Source organism: Salvelinus fontinalis, chromosome 8 (genome assembly GCF_029448725.1).
Source record: "Salvelinus fontinalis isolate EN_2023a chromosome 8, ASM2944872v1, whole genome shotgun sequence".
NCBI lineage: Eukaryota > Metazoa > Chordata > Actinopteri > Salmoniformes > Salmonidae > Salvelinus > Salvelinus fontinalis.
Window position 1 is genome coordinate 13,039,616 of NC_074672.1, and position 13,649 is coordinate 13,053,264.

The 13,649-nt window shown below is 42.4% G+C and overlaps 1 protein-coding gene across 4 annotated transcripts in view; it reads right to left on the reverse strand.

Annotated features, from left to right (window-relative positions):
* Positions 1-297: 297 nt before the first annotated feature.
* The window catches only part of nckap5l (NCK-associated protein 5-like), a 51,810-nt gene continuing 38,458 nt past the window's right edge, over positions 298-13,649 (reverse strand). For all 4 annotated transcript variants that reach the window (XM_055931162.1, XM_055931161.1, XM_055931159.1 and 1 more), the window contains 4 exons: positions 4,119-4,194; positions 1,971-2,264; positions 1,590-1,738; positions 298-1,362 (listed from right to left, as the gene is read on the reverse strand). In XM_055931162.1, coding sequence (XP_055787137.1) covers positions 1,099-1,362; positions 1,590-1,738; positions 1,971-2,264; positions 4,119-4,194 — 783 coding nt within the window. In that variant the 3' untranslated portion in view covers positions 298-1,098. The remainder of the gene's footprint in view (positions 1,363-1,589; positions 1,739-1,970; positions 2,265-4,118; positions 4,195-13,649) is intronic.

Sequence of the window (13,649 nt, forward strand, 5' to 3'; positions counted from 1 at the left end):
ACATCTTGGCTGTTCAAGATTGACATCCAGCGTTAAACAATAATCTATTTTAGCCAGGTGACTGCATTTACACAATATTACAAAAAATTTGACAATTACCCAAATTATGTGGAGTTGATTTAACATAAATAATACAAATACGTATTAATTGGACAATAATGTAGCCACATCTCTTTTTCACAATATTATTGCTGGCATCTATTACCTTCAAAGAATGGTGAGCTAAACTAAAAACATATTGACAAGCTTTCTTGTCAGTTACAGAGACATAATCTGAACAACACCATCAACAAATAATTGTATACTTAAAAATTGTAATGTATTTATTCAATAGCGAAAAATCACAAACATTAACATTCATTTTTTAAGAGCTCAAGATAACGGAATCAGTACATTGTGTGAACTGATAAAGAAAAGAGAAGAACATATTGGTAGTAAGTACTTGCATGGTCAGGGTGTTCAGCTCTCTGTAGTCTGTAATAAATATAGTAAGATCTTTTGGTGAGGGTCAGAGTAAGATTGAACAAGGCATATTCAATTCCAACAAAGAGAATGTTTGATATTGTCATCATGTCCTGATATTTCATAATCCTAAAATGATTTAAATAACTATTTTGGTTAGCGGAGTGTGTTTCCAATTACCTCCCGTCATAAAACAGTGTTATTCTGAATAGTCTATATCCTTTGGGTTGTAGTTATCCTGAGGAGAGGTTTTTCTTTCCAGTTAACCTTGAAACATAGCTGGTGAGAAAGCATACATGTAAGTCCTAAGGGTACCATCTTATTACAGTCCTTATCCATATTCTTCTAAAGGTGGTCAGTGCCACTTGTACCCTTTTCACACTACTGAGCCAAACCAAGCTGGGTTGAACCAAGCTGTATCCGGCTGGCCTGGTTACACATCCACCATAGAAGCTGAAACCATTCTGGAAAGGACAATGTGAAAAGAAAATATTCGAGCCAGTCCAATATGATTCGGGTTGACACGATAGTGTGAAAAGGGTATATCTTAGCACAGTCCATATCCCATGTTCTATTAAGGTGCCTCAGTCAGCACCACAGTAAGATCTGCAAAGCACCTGTCTTTGCCCCCCCCTGTCATCCCTGGCTACCACAGGAAGAGAGGCTGTCGTAGAGAGAGTCACTGAGAGACTCAGGGGTCTCTAGGACCTGGGGTCGGCTGGGGGAGAGGGCTTCCTCAGGCCTCTCCCTCACCAGCTCTAGGCCCGTCTCCCGGCCAAGGCCCATCTCTGGGGCACTGGGCGTACTGCGGATCTTCCCACGTCGGCTCAACCCTGTCTGGGCCGGCACCGGCAGACTGCTGGGGTCCATGTTACGAGAAACAGAGGGACCACAGGCCTTCTATAAGGAGGAGGTGGAAGAGGAGTGGAGAGAGGAGAGAGAGAGGTGGGCGGAGAGAAGGAGGGAGGGAAAAGAGTCATTTGTAAAAAGTTCACAAATGTCACAAATCCATAATTAATTTGTAATAATCCAATTCTAAATGATTCATGAACACATTATTGTAAAGAATTCACATATTTCAAATGGAAAATAGTTAGTCTGACATTATTGTCATGTTTTCAACCCACCCCTCTGAATGGGGATCCATAGGGGGCAGTCTCCACCTCTTCCTCCATGGCCAGGTACACCTCAGTGGGCCCTGCAACGGTCTTCGGGTTGGGGAACGTCCAGGTCTTTGAGTGGGGGGACAGCATGTGAGCTCCATAGTCTTCTTTGTCTGCAAAGGTTACAAAATACATTTTATTCTTAAATGAAACAGGCCATACATAAAGTACATTGTTATTGTATAAAACTCATTAACATTTTTCCTATACCAAATCATCAGATTGCTATACCCTATATGTTTGTTTTTGAGTATTGAATATTTGATATAGTGTATTGTGATATATTTCGTATTTCATAATGTATTTGATATTATGAATTGTGATGTATATTTCTCAGTACTGTACCTTCATGAATGACCCCAGCTGTCTGTCTGTTCATGCTTTTCCCCTCCAGTACAGACCCGTACAGTACCGGTGTGGTCATCTCTCTGTGAGGTTGATAGCCCTGCTCGAGGGATGAGGGTTCTCTGTCCAGGGTCCTAGCCCTCCTTCCTACCCTCCCTGGGGAACCAGAAGAGCCATGCTCAGCTCCAGCCCCCCTCATCTTAGATAGGCTTCTTCCTGCTGCCCCACTACTGTAGTCAGGCAGAGGGAAAGTTCCAATGCCACTGTCTAGTGTGTAAGTGGAGGCTCCAGAAGCTAGTAGGAGAGGGGAGAAGTAGAGAGAGAGAGAGAGAGAGGAGAGGAATTGTACTTGTTACATTTTGATAAATGTCCATGTTGTCATTTTCGGATAATAGCTCCTACAGTTGAAGTCGGTAGTTTACATACACCTTAGCCAAATACATTTAAACAAAATGTTTAACAATTCCTGACATTTAATGCTAGTAAAAATTCCCTGTCTTAGGTCAGTTAGGATCACCACTTTATTTTAAGAATGTGAAATGTCAGAATAATAGTAGAGAGAATGATTTATTTCAGCTTTTTTTCTTTCATCTCATTCCCAGTGGGTCAGAAGTTTACATACACTCAATTAGTATTTGGTAATATTGCCCTTAAATAGTTTAACTTGGGTCAAACGTTTCGGGTAGCCTTCCACAAGCTTCCCACAATAAATTGGGTGAATTTTGGCCCATTCCTCCTGACAGAGCTGGGGTAACAGTCAGGTTTGTAGGCCTCCTTGCTCGCACACGTTTTTTATGGGATTGAGGTCAGGGCTTTGTGATGGCCACTCCAATACCTTGACTTTGTTGTCCTTAAGCCATTTTGCCACAACTTTGGAAGTATGCTTGGAGTCATTGTCCATTTGGAAGACCCATTTGCAACCAAGATTTAACTTCCTGACTGATGTCTTGAGATGTTTCTTCAATATATCCACATCATTTCCCTCCCTCATGATGCCATCTATTTTGTGAAGTGCACCAGTCCCTCCTGCAGCAAAGCACCCCCACAACATGATGCTGCCACCCCCGTGCTTCACGGTTGGGGTGGTGTTCTTTGGCTTGCAAGCCTCCCCCTTTTTCCTCCAAACATAACAATGGCCAAACAGATCTATTTTTGTTTCATCAGACCAGAGGACATTTCTCCAAAAAGTACGATCTTTGTCCCCATGTACAGTTGCAAATCGTAGTCTGGCTTTTTTATGGCGGTTTTGGAGCAGTGGCTTCTTCCTTGCTGAGCGGCTTTTCAGGTTATGTCGATATAGGACTCGTTTTACTGTGGATATAGATACTTTTGTACCTGTTTCCTCCAGCATCTTCACAAGGTCCTTTGGTGATATTCTGGGATTGATTTGCACATTTCGCACTAAAGTACGTTCATCTCTAGGAGACAGAACGCGTCTCCTTCCTGAGCGGTATGACGGCTGCGTGGTCCGATGGTGTTTATACATGCGTACTATTGTTTGTACAGATGAATGTGGTACCTTCAGGCGTTTGGAAATTGATCTCAACGATGAACCAGACTTGTGGAGGTCTACAATTATTTTTCTGAGGTCTTGGCTGATTTCTTTTGATTTTCCCATGATGTCAAGCAAAGAGGCACTGAGTTTGAAGGTAGGCCTTGAAATACATCCACAGGTACACCTCCAATTTACTCAAATAATATCAATTAGCCTATCAGAAGCTTCTAAAGTCATGACATAATTTCTGGAATTTTCCAAGCTGTTTAAAGGCACAGTCAACTTAGTGTATGTAAACTTCTGACCCACTGGAATTGTGATACAGTGAATTATAAGTGAAATAATCTGTCTGTAAACAATTGTTGGAAAAATGTCTTGTGTCATGCACAAAGTAGATGTCCTAACCGACTTGCCAAAACTATAGTTTGTTAATTAACAAGAAATATGTGGAGCGGTTGAAAAGTTTTAATGACGAGTTTTAATGACTCCAACCTATGTGTATGTAAACTTTCGACTTCAACTGTATGTACCAAAGGCAATTATGAAATGTAAAACATTCTCTGTTTTGATTATGTAAAGTGTAAGGATGAACTAAATACGAGCAAGACTGGATGCCTCCATAAACAAGGACTGTGAGCAGACCGTTTTCCTACCTGCAAAGGGCGGGTAGTGAACTGGGTCAGCTAAATTCTCATCTGACGGGACGTTGCTTATCAGATGTTCTGAACCCTGAGTAAAGAAAAAACAGAAACAGAGTTCTCAATATGCACATTAATTAAGTGAAATAACAGCCAAAAAACATACATATTACACACAACAATAATAACATAATAATCACACATAATAAAGTGAAAAATACAGCCTTGAGCAGCAATGAATGGGGTTCACAGGATCAAGATCAGTTTTTTGAGCATTAGCGTGACCTATGCAAGAATGAGTTGTTAATAGTTTCCTTGTTGTTTGAGATATCAATACCAAATTCAGTGTGGTTCATCTTAGGGAAGACCATGATAGTGATGCCAAGTTCCAAGTTGATAGGCAACTGTGGAGTGGATTAACAGTGGTTTAAATGGACATGTAAAATCAGATTTTGGATTTGTCAACTTTTGACCAATCCCTTAGCTTTTCTCAAACTAAGTTAAAGTGGAACTGACAGCATTTTAGCAACATTAAATCTTATTAAAACCTGTTCATATACACCCCCAGGAAGAATGACAAATTTTAATTATTTATAAAAAAAAAACATTTTCTGACAAGTGAGCACTTAGCTATTGTAATTTTCACATTTTCATAAATTCATAGAATGTTTGGGAAAGAGGTAGAGTAAGGTATTTGTGAAAATTCTTTAGCAATATAGAGTGGGAAAGTGGCCGTGTCACTTGGACAATTAATAGACACTGCAGCAAATAAAACCTAATAAAAACATCTGAGTTTGAGTTTATTTTATTTTTACAGGGACAGTGCACATTAATCAACGTTTCAGTAAAAGTGCCGGTTTTAGCCAGCCGGTTAATTTTCAATCGCAGTCCCTGGGCAGGTTATTAAAAACAATTACAATATAAACAATCATTGAACAGTGAGCACACACAGAGCAACATAGGACAAGCAAGACATAGCATACAGACAAAGCAACATAGGACAAGCAAGACGTAGCATACAGACAGAGCAACATAGAACAAAAAGCAGTATGACAAAATTCATAAAAGCAACAAAATGTTTCCACACATCACAAGCTACAGACAACAGGCAACATGGAAAGCGGCAATACACAGCTAGGAATTATGTTCACAAATCTGATTGACCTTTAGCCATGTCTTCATGCATTTTGTGAAAGTGTGATATGTGGTGCAGTTATGTGTTTCTGATGGCAGTGTATTCCAGACATGGAAAGCTCTCACAGAGAAAGCGGATTTACTAAAGGTGCTTTTCCTTAAGGGAACTATACAGTCACCTCTCATGGCAGGCCTTGTGGATCTGCTGCCATATGTTTGGGTTTTCTGTTTAGAAAAATACTGAGTGGAGGGGGAGCCAGGCCATTTAGGATCTTGAATACAAGACATGCGTCGGTGTATTGCACAAGATTTTCCCAACTCAGGAGCTCATGCTTCCTGAGGATGTAACAGTGATGATGGCTATTGGGCTTCCTATCAAGCACTTTGAGAGCCTGTTTGTAGACAGACTGAATAGGTTTTAATATTGTACAGCAAGCTTGGGCCCAACTAGTCAAGCAGTATGTTAAGTGGGGGAGTATCATAGATTTGAAGTACAGTTTTGCTACCTCTGTAGTCAAACAATTTCGTATAAATCGGAAATTAGCTAGGTTGAATTTGGTTATCTGAATTACCTTTTTCACATGCTTTTTAAAAGGGAGGTTGGAATCAAGTATGATGCCAAGGTACTTAAAATCAGATACCACCTGGAGCTTCTCCCCTGACACATAGACATCTGGCTCAGTAGCATACTGAGCCAGATGAAGAACATGCAAACAGTTTTTTCACATTGAGATGCAAACACGAGTCACTGAGCCACTTTGTAACCTGGACCATTACAGTAGTGAGTTCTTGTGCAGCTTGTTGTTTGCTCTTTGCATGCACATATATCACTGTATCATCTGCATACATTTGAACTTCAGACCCAGTACAGACAGAAGGCAGATCATTAATGTACAGGCTGTACAGGAGGGGCCCCAGTATTGACCCTTGGGGCACGCCCACATCATAGCTAAGAGTGGGCGACAGCTCATTGCTCACTCTGACACACTGAGTTCTGCCTTCAAGGTATGATTTCATCCATCTCAAGGCATCGGGGGAAAAGTTGAACTTGGACAATTTTGAAATGAGAATCTCATGGTTAACAGTATCAAAAGCCTTCCTTAGGTCCAGAAACACAGCCCCAACAACGCCCCCTTTGTCCATCTTGGACTTCACATTTTCCAGAAGAAATCAGTTGGCCATTTCTGTGGAGTGTTTCACTCTGAATCCAAACTGCATAGAGTGTAATGTGAAGGGGCTGTTGTTGAGGTGGGCAATCAGTTGTTCTGCTACACACTTTTCAACAACCTTTGACACCACAGGTAGTATACTAATGGGCCTGTAGTTACTCACGTCAGCAGGGTTGCCCGATTTATAGATGGCCGTTATTATGGCCGACTTCCATACCCTTGGAAACACCCCAAGACCAATAGATGTGTTGGTGACCTTAGTAATGGGGCCAATGAGTGACTCTTTGTAGTTTTTAAGAAAGGTAGAGTCCAGCCCAAACACATCTTTGGCTTTAGAGTTCTTTAGTGAGCTAATCACCTTGTTCACCTTTGACTCAGAAACCTACCTTATGATGAAGACAGGTTGAGTGTCATTTACTAGCAATGAGCCCAAGAAACCAGTGGAGGGGTTCTGTGTCAGTACCCTGACAGAGTCAATAAAGTAGGAACTGAAGGCTATTGCTATTTCGACTGCATCCTGTGTTAGATTGTTATTCACCATGATTTCTAGTCTTTTTGCAGTGTTACTATGGTCTTTCCCTGTAAACTTCTTTAGATTCTCCCAGATCAATTTAGAATTTCCCTTTGCTTCACCAATTATGTTAATAAAAAAGTTTGCTTTGGCCTGTCTGATTTCTTTCATCACCTTATTTCTCAACATGGTAAACCTACATCTGTCGTCCAGGACAGGACTCTACGCAGACCGGTGCGTTATAGCCAATCAGAGCTACAGTAAGCCTTCATGCAAATAAGCCATTTTCAACAGCGCAGCTTTAGATCATTAGAACACATTCGTCAAAAGCCAAAAAATACACCTGAATGGATTTCTGAAAATATGTACAGTAAATACCAAGGGAGTCCTCTTACATTTGGGAATTTTACAGTCCTATTGATCAAACAACCGTGAAAAGATAGGCTCTCTCCCTCAGTTATGCACATCAACAACAACAATATCCACAACTAATGCTAGCCAGAGTGAGATGATCTTAAATTAAACAAGGGAATATTAGATAAACCCTCTCAAACTTTTTTCAGCTAGTTGGCCGTCAAAATTGCACTGATAAACGATGGAGAATATTAGCCTACTCGTCCTTCTGCAGATTGCCTGCCAATGCATACTTGTCCCAACCAATGATGTATATAAACCCTGGATTGCGAATGCTATGTATTGGCCATTGAGAGGCTTTGAAACTACCTGTCGGCCATATTGGCACTCTCCAGTAGGCACAGTCCTCCATAGGAATGAATGGAATTTAACAGTATTTAAATTACACTGAACAAAAATATAAACACAACATGTAAGGTGCTGGTCCCATGTTTCATTAGCTGAAATAAAAGAGGATAATTTATGTCTTTCAGCCATCCATGGCTGAACCCATGCCCAGTTATGTGAAATCCATAGATTAGGGCTTAATGAATTCATTTCAATTGACTGATTTCTTTATATGAACTGTAACTCAGCAAAATCTTTGAAATTGTTGCATGTTGCGTTTATATTTTTGTTCAGTATAAATGTTTCAAGGACAAAATTACATGTATTTAAGTATTCTTGATGTTGTAATGGGGACGGTAACATTAGTCATCTCAATGAATTATTACTTTAAGCATTTAAAAAAATATATATAAAAAAATATGTTTGTATGTTTAGCTCACATAATAATTTAAAAGTATCCATTAAGGTGTCTGCAATAGAATACATGTGGCAAAAACAAATGTAGACATTAATAAATGCATTTCTATATCTTCCAAAATACTTTTTACGTTACATTTACATTGATGGAGGCACAGTGGCTTCAATAGCTTCCAACACCCCCTACTGGTCATCTAGTGTATATTTAACTCATTGCTCCAGTGTTTAATTGCTAAATTGTGATTATTTCGCCACTATGGCCTATTTATTGCCTTACCTCCCTAATCTTACTTCATTTGCACACACTGTATATAGACTTTTCTATTGTGTTATTGACTGTACGTTTGTTTATTCCATGTGTAACTCTGTGTTGTTTGTGTCGTACTGCTTTGCTTTATCTTGACCAGGTCGCAGTTGTAAATAAGAGGTACCAGGTAGGTTCTCAACTGGCCTACCTGGTTAAATAAAGGTGAAATACATTTTTTTAAAGAATAAAAAATCCTAACCAATAATTTACATGAACTTTGGATTGCGGATGCTATTTATTGGCCACTTAAGAGTCTTTGAAGACACTCGTCGGCCATATTGGCACTCCCTAGTAGGATCAGTCCTCCACAGGAATGAATTGAATTACACAATTCCATTTTGTTGTAGGGGGACAGTAACATTCATACTCTCTAAACAAATTCTTTCGGGAAAATGTTTAAAAATATTATTTATTTTTTATGTTTAGCTCACATAATATAATTTAAAAGTATGCATTACGGTGTCTGTAATAGACTGAATGTGTCAAGAACAGATGTCGACATTAATAAATGCATTTCCATAGCTTCCAAAATATTTTTTACATTTCAGAAGTGCCAAGATTTCAATACAGCACCCCCTGTCAGTCATCCAGGGTTTATACACATCATTGGTCCCAAACCACATTTTGACAACTGAATGGGAACTTGCCTGCCTGCCTGCTCATTTGATCGATGCCAAATACATTTGATTGACAATTAAGGGTGCGTTTGTAAATTGCCTCCAGTGTGTCAGAGTGCGCTCTGGGTTGTTCGTAAACTCAGAGCGTTGTCAGATTGTCTGTTCATAAATTCAGAGAGTCTTGCTGGACACTGGACGCTCTGGCCAAGGAGTAGGGTTGATCCGAGCTTTCCTCACAACGGCAGTCAAGCACCCAAGCTGACTGACTAAAGCTGGCTAGCTTGCTAGTTACTTCCAGAAACAAATTAGAGAACACTTCACTGACCATTTCACTCACCCTAGCAGAGCTGGTTAAGCTGTACATGTTATCTGGAGGATTAGTGACTAACTGTGCTGCTGGCAACAATTAAATCACTTTTTTGCTGATGTTTACTGACACCTATGGAAGCCAATTCCCACCACCATTTTTTAATGCCAATACTATCTAAAAATGCCAAAATACTAAGTCAAATTTTCAACATAATACTATCTCTAAATTTCGACATGCTATGTCAGAATTTCAAGATACTAACTCCAAATTTTGACATACTAACTCGAATTTTGAAAATAGTAGAACATACATGATATGTTTCTTCATTTGTAGCATTATGTGGCAATTTCCATCTATCCACATTGCAGAGTGGATAGATGTACAGCATGTCCACCGGCAAATGTGTGGCGAGCTGGAATTTTCCCCAACACTTTTGATTCAGTTTAATAAAAAAATATTGACACAAAAGCGTTGAAAAGAGGGAAAAGTACTATTGTTTAGACTGATTTGCCAACTTGTGCACAATTCATCTGTGCTTCAGTCTGATCAACTGTAGCTTACTGATAACAACCACAGTTGCAGGTAGCCTAGAGACGCCTATGCGCGCTGATCCCCTCTGACCAAGGGAAAAGAAGAGGTAACGTCATGTACTTCTAGCCTAAGCTATGTAATGTATTTATAGACATTTGTGTTAAGAGAAAATGGGAATGTGATCAAATTTGGTTTGCATTCAAACTTCAGGTGGCTAGGCTACCTAGACCTTATCAATTCAAAATTATTACCTGGAATGAATCAATCAACACAATAGTGATGACATTTTTATTTATTTATTTAACCTTTATTTAACTAGGCAAGTCAGTTAAGAACAAATTCTTATTTACAATGACAGCCTACCCCGGCCAAACCCTACCCAGATGACGCTGGGCCAACTGTGCGTCGCCCTATGGGATTTCCAATCACGGCCGGTTGTGATACAGCCTGGAATCAAACCAGGGTCGGTAGTGACACCTCTAGCACTGAGATGCAGTGCCTTAGACCGCTGCGCACATAATGTGCGAGTAACTTTGTAATTACAGACGCAAAGGCCTACACGATGCAACCCTGAATAAAGCAAACTCAGCCCTCTTAGTTCTATTGTTCAATCGCAGTTGTTATCTATAACTATTATTATTATTATTTATCTTTTCCCAGATAAAACCGTTTTACAGCTGATTTATTACTTTGTCATACCCTCCAACTTGGGCCCGGAGTTTTACCTGGTTAGGTTAGCCCAGTGGTCCTCAAACCTCTCCTCGGGGAACGCCAAATGTTTCACAATTTTGTTTTAGCCCTGAACTAGTTCACCTGATTCAGAGTGCGCTCTTCACAGACAAATCCCGGTTTCAACTGTACCGGGCAGATGGCAGAGCGTGTATGGCGTTGTGTGGGCGAGCTATTTGCTGATGTCAACGTTGTGAACAGAGTGCCCCATGGTGACGGTGGGGTTATATGGGCAGGCATAAGCTACGTACCACAAACACAATTGCATTTTATCGATGGCAATTTGAATGCCCTGAAATACTGTGACGAGATCCTGAGGCCCATTGTCGTGCCATTAATCCCCCACCATCACCTCATGTTTCAGCACGATAATAATGTCGCAAGGATCTGTACACAATTCCTGGAAGCTGAAAATGTCACAGACATGTCACCACCCATTGAGCTAGGGCTGAGCGATATATCAGATGAATTCAAATGTCTGGTTTTTTTTTGCGCAATATTCCAATGCCTGTATCGCAAGAATTTAGGTTTTGTGTCCGCTTATTCTCATGTTGTATTTTTGGTCTTGTCTCCTTCGCTCCTCTGTGTGCACCTTCCTATTTGCACCAGAGATCTTGATATAATGACGAGATGCACGTCTCCACCCTAACAATGGGAGTCATTGTCCCAAATGCGGGAAGGCTGCGACAAGCTGTCTCACCCTGATCTTTTTCATCTGTCTTGTGATTGTCTCCACCCTCCACCAGGTGTCTCCAATTTTCCTCATTATTCCCTGTGTATTTATACCTGCGTTTTCTGTTTGTCTGTTGCCAGTTCAACTTGTTGTGCCAAGTTTTACCAGTGCTTTTTACAGTTATCCAGTGTCTGTAGTTTCTGTCTTCTAGTCCTCCCCGTTCTGACCATTCTGCCTGCCCTGACCCTGAGCCTGCCATCCTGTACCTGTCGGACTCTGATCTGGTTACGAACCTCTTCCTGTCCTTGACCTGCCCTTTGCCTGCTCCCCGTGTTATAATAAATGATCTGAGAACTGCATCTGGGTCATATCCTGAGTCGTGAAAGTACAAACTGGCCATGACTTACCCAGCAGAATCAGACCAGCTCCGCAACGCTGTCTGCCTGCAAGTAGCAACCATTGGAAGACACTAGCTACTTCAGAACCTTTATGGAAGGACGCCATACCTTGGCGGAATGCCATGACCAGGGTTTCAACTCAGTGCTGGAGCAATTCTGCGGGTTATCTACTAAGCAGCAAGCCACTACAGTAACCCCCCGCTATCAGTGGCGTGACCCCCCAATCTACCCCGGCTTCCAGAGAACCCCGCTTATCTCCTCCGGAGCGCTACGCTGGAGATCCAGGATCCTCCCTGGCGTTTCTCCCATCTTTGAGCTGCAGCCCTTTTCGTTTCCCTCGGATTGCTTGAGAATAGCGTACTTGATAACGTTGATGTCTGGGAGGGCTCTCGCCTGGGCTACGGCAGTGTGGGAGCAACAATCCACCATTTGCCTCAGTCTGGAGGAGTTTGTGTCGGAGGTTAGAAAGGTGTTTGATTCTCTGTTGTCCGGGAGAGAGGCTGCTCGTAAGCATCTGCAACTGCGCCAAGACTCCCGTAGTGTGGCAGACTATGCAGTAGATTTTCACACTTTGGCCGCTGAGAACGCCTGGAACCCGGAAGCTCTTTTTGACACGTTCCTGAATGGATTATCAGAGGTGGTCAAAGACGAGCTCGCAGCCCGGGAGCTTCCCATGGACCTCGACTCTCTCATAGCCTTGACTATTCGGATTGATGGTTGGCTACGGGAATGTAAGGAGCCCATGCAACTCAGCAGGGCCAGATTGTCTCCTGCTGAACACTTACGCAGACTGAGCACCGAGAGCTGTCTGTATTGTGGAACTGCAGAACATTACATATCTACCTGTCCATTAAAAGACCAGGGTCATCAAGCAGGTACAAGTACGCTGGTGAGCCGCACGGGAAGTTTCCCTTCTTCCATTACTCGCACCCCTCTCCATGCTATCCTGTTGTGGGGTGACCAGTCCAAATCTCTCCGGGTGCTCCTTGACTCTGGGGCCGACGAGAGCTTTTTGTTAAATCAGAAAAATGTGAATTCCATCGCTCCACCATCTCCTTCCTAGGGTACGTCATTGCTGCTGGAAATATTCAGCTGGACTCTGACAAGGTGAGGTGACAAGGTGGATTGGCCTCAACTCACATCCAGAGTACAGCTGCAACGTTTCCTGTGGTTTGCTCATTTCTACCGCTGCTTCATCCGAGGTTACAGCACCCTGGCTTCCCCCCTCTCAGCACTCACCTCTCCCAAGGTTCCGTTCACGTGGTCTCCAGCAGCTGACCGGGCGTTCTCGGAACTCAAGCATTGGTTTATTACAGCTCCCATGTTAACCCATCCGGGCCCATCCCATCAGTTTGCCTTAGACGTCGGAGTGGGGGCTGTTCTGTCCCAGCGTTTTGCCAAGGACCAAAAGTTGCATCCCTGCGCTTTCCTTTCCCATCGTCTTAACCCCGCTGAGAGGAACTACGACGTGGGAAATCGAGAACTACTCGCGGTCAAGATGGTGTTGGAGGAGTGGAGGCACAGGTTAGAGGGGGCGGAACATCCATTCTTGGTGTGAACTGAAAACAAGAACCTGGAATATCTCCGCACCACCTCAACTCTAGGTAAGCTCGATGGGCTCTGCTTTTCACTCAGTTCAACTTTACCCTTTCCTACCGCCCGGGGTCCAAGAATGTGAAGCAGTCTCACGCTTCTATAGCCCCGCTGCTACACCGTCGGACCCCGAGACCATCCTCCCTACCTCGTCTAATATATTCCTGGACTTCGTCACTGGTCTCCCTCCATCAGATGGCAACACCACGATTCTTACAGTGGTGGATAGGTTTTCCAAAGCTTCCCATTTCATTCCCCTTCCCAAGTTACCCTCAGCCAAGGAGACGGCCCAGCTCATGGTGCAGCACGTCTTCCGGATCCATGGACTTCCGGTGGACATTGTCTCCGATCGTGGTCCTCAGTTTCTGGAAGGCGTTCTGCAGCCTCATTGGGTCGTTGGTCAGCCTGCCCTCCGG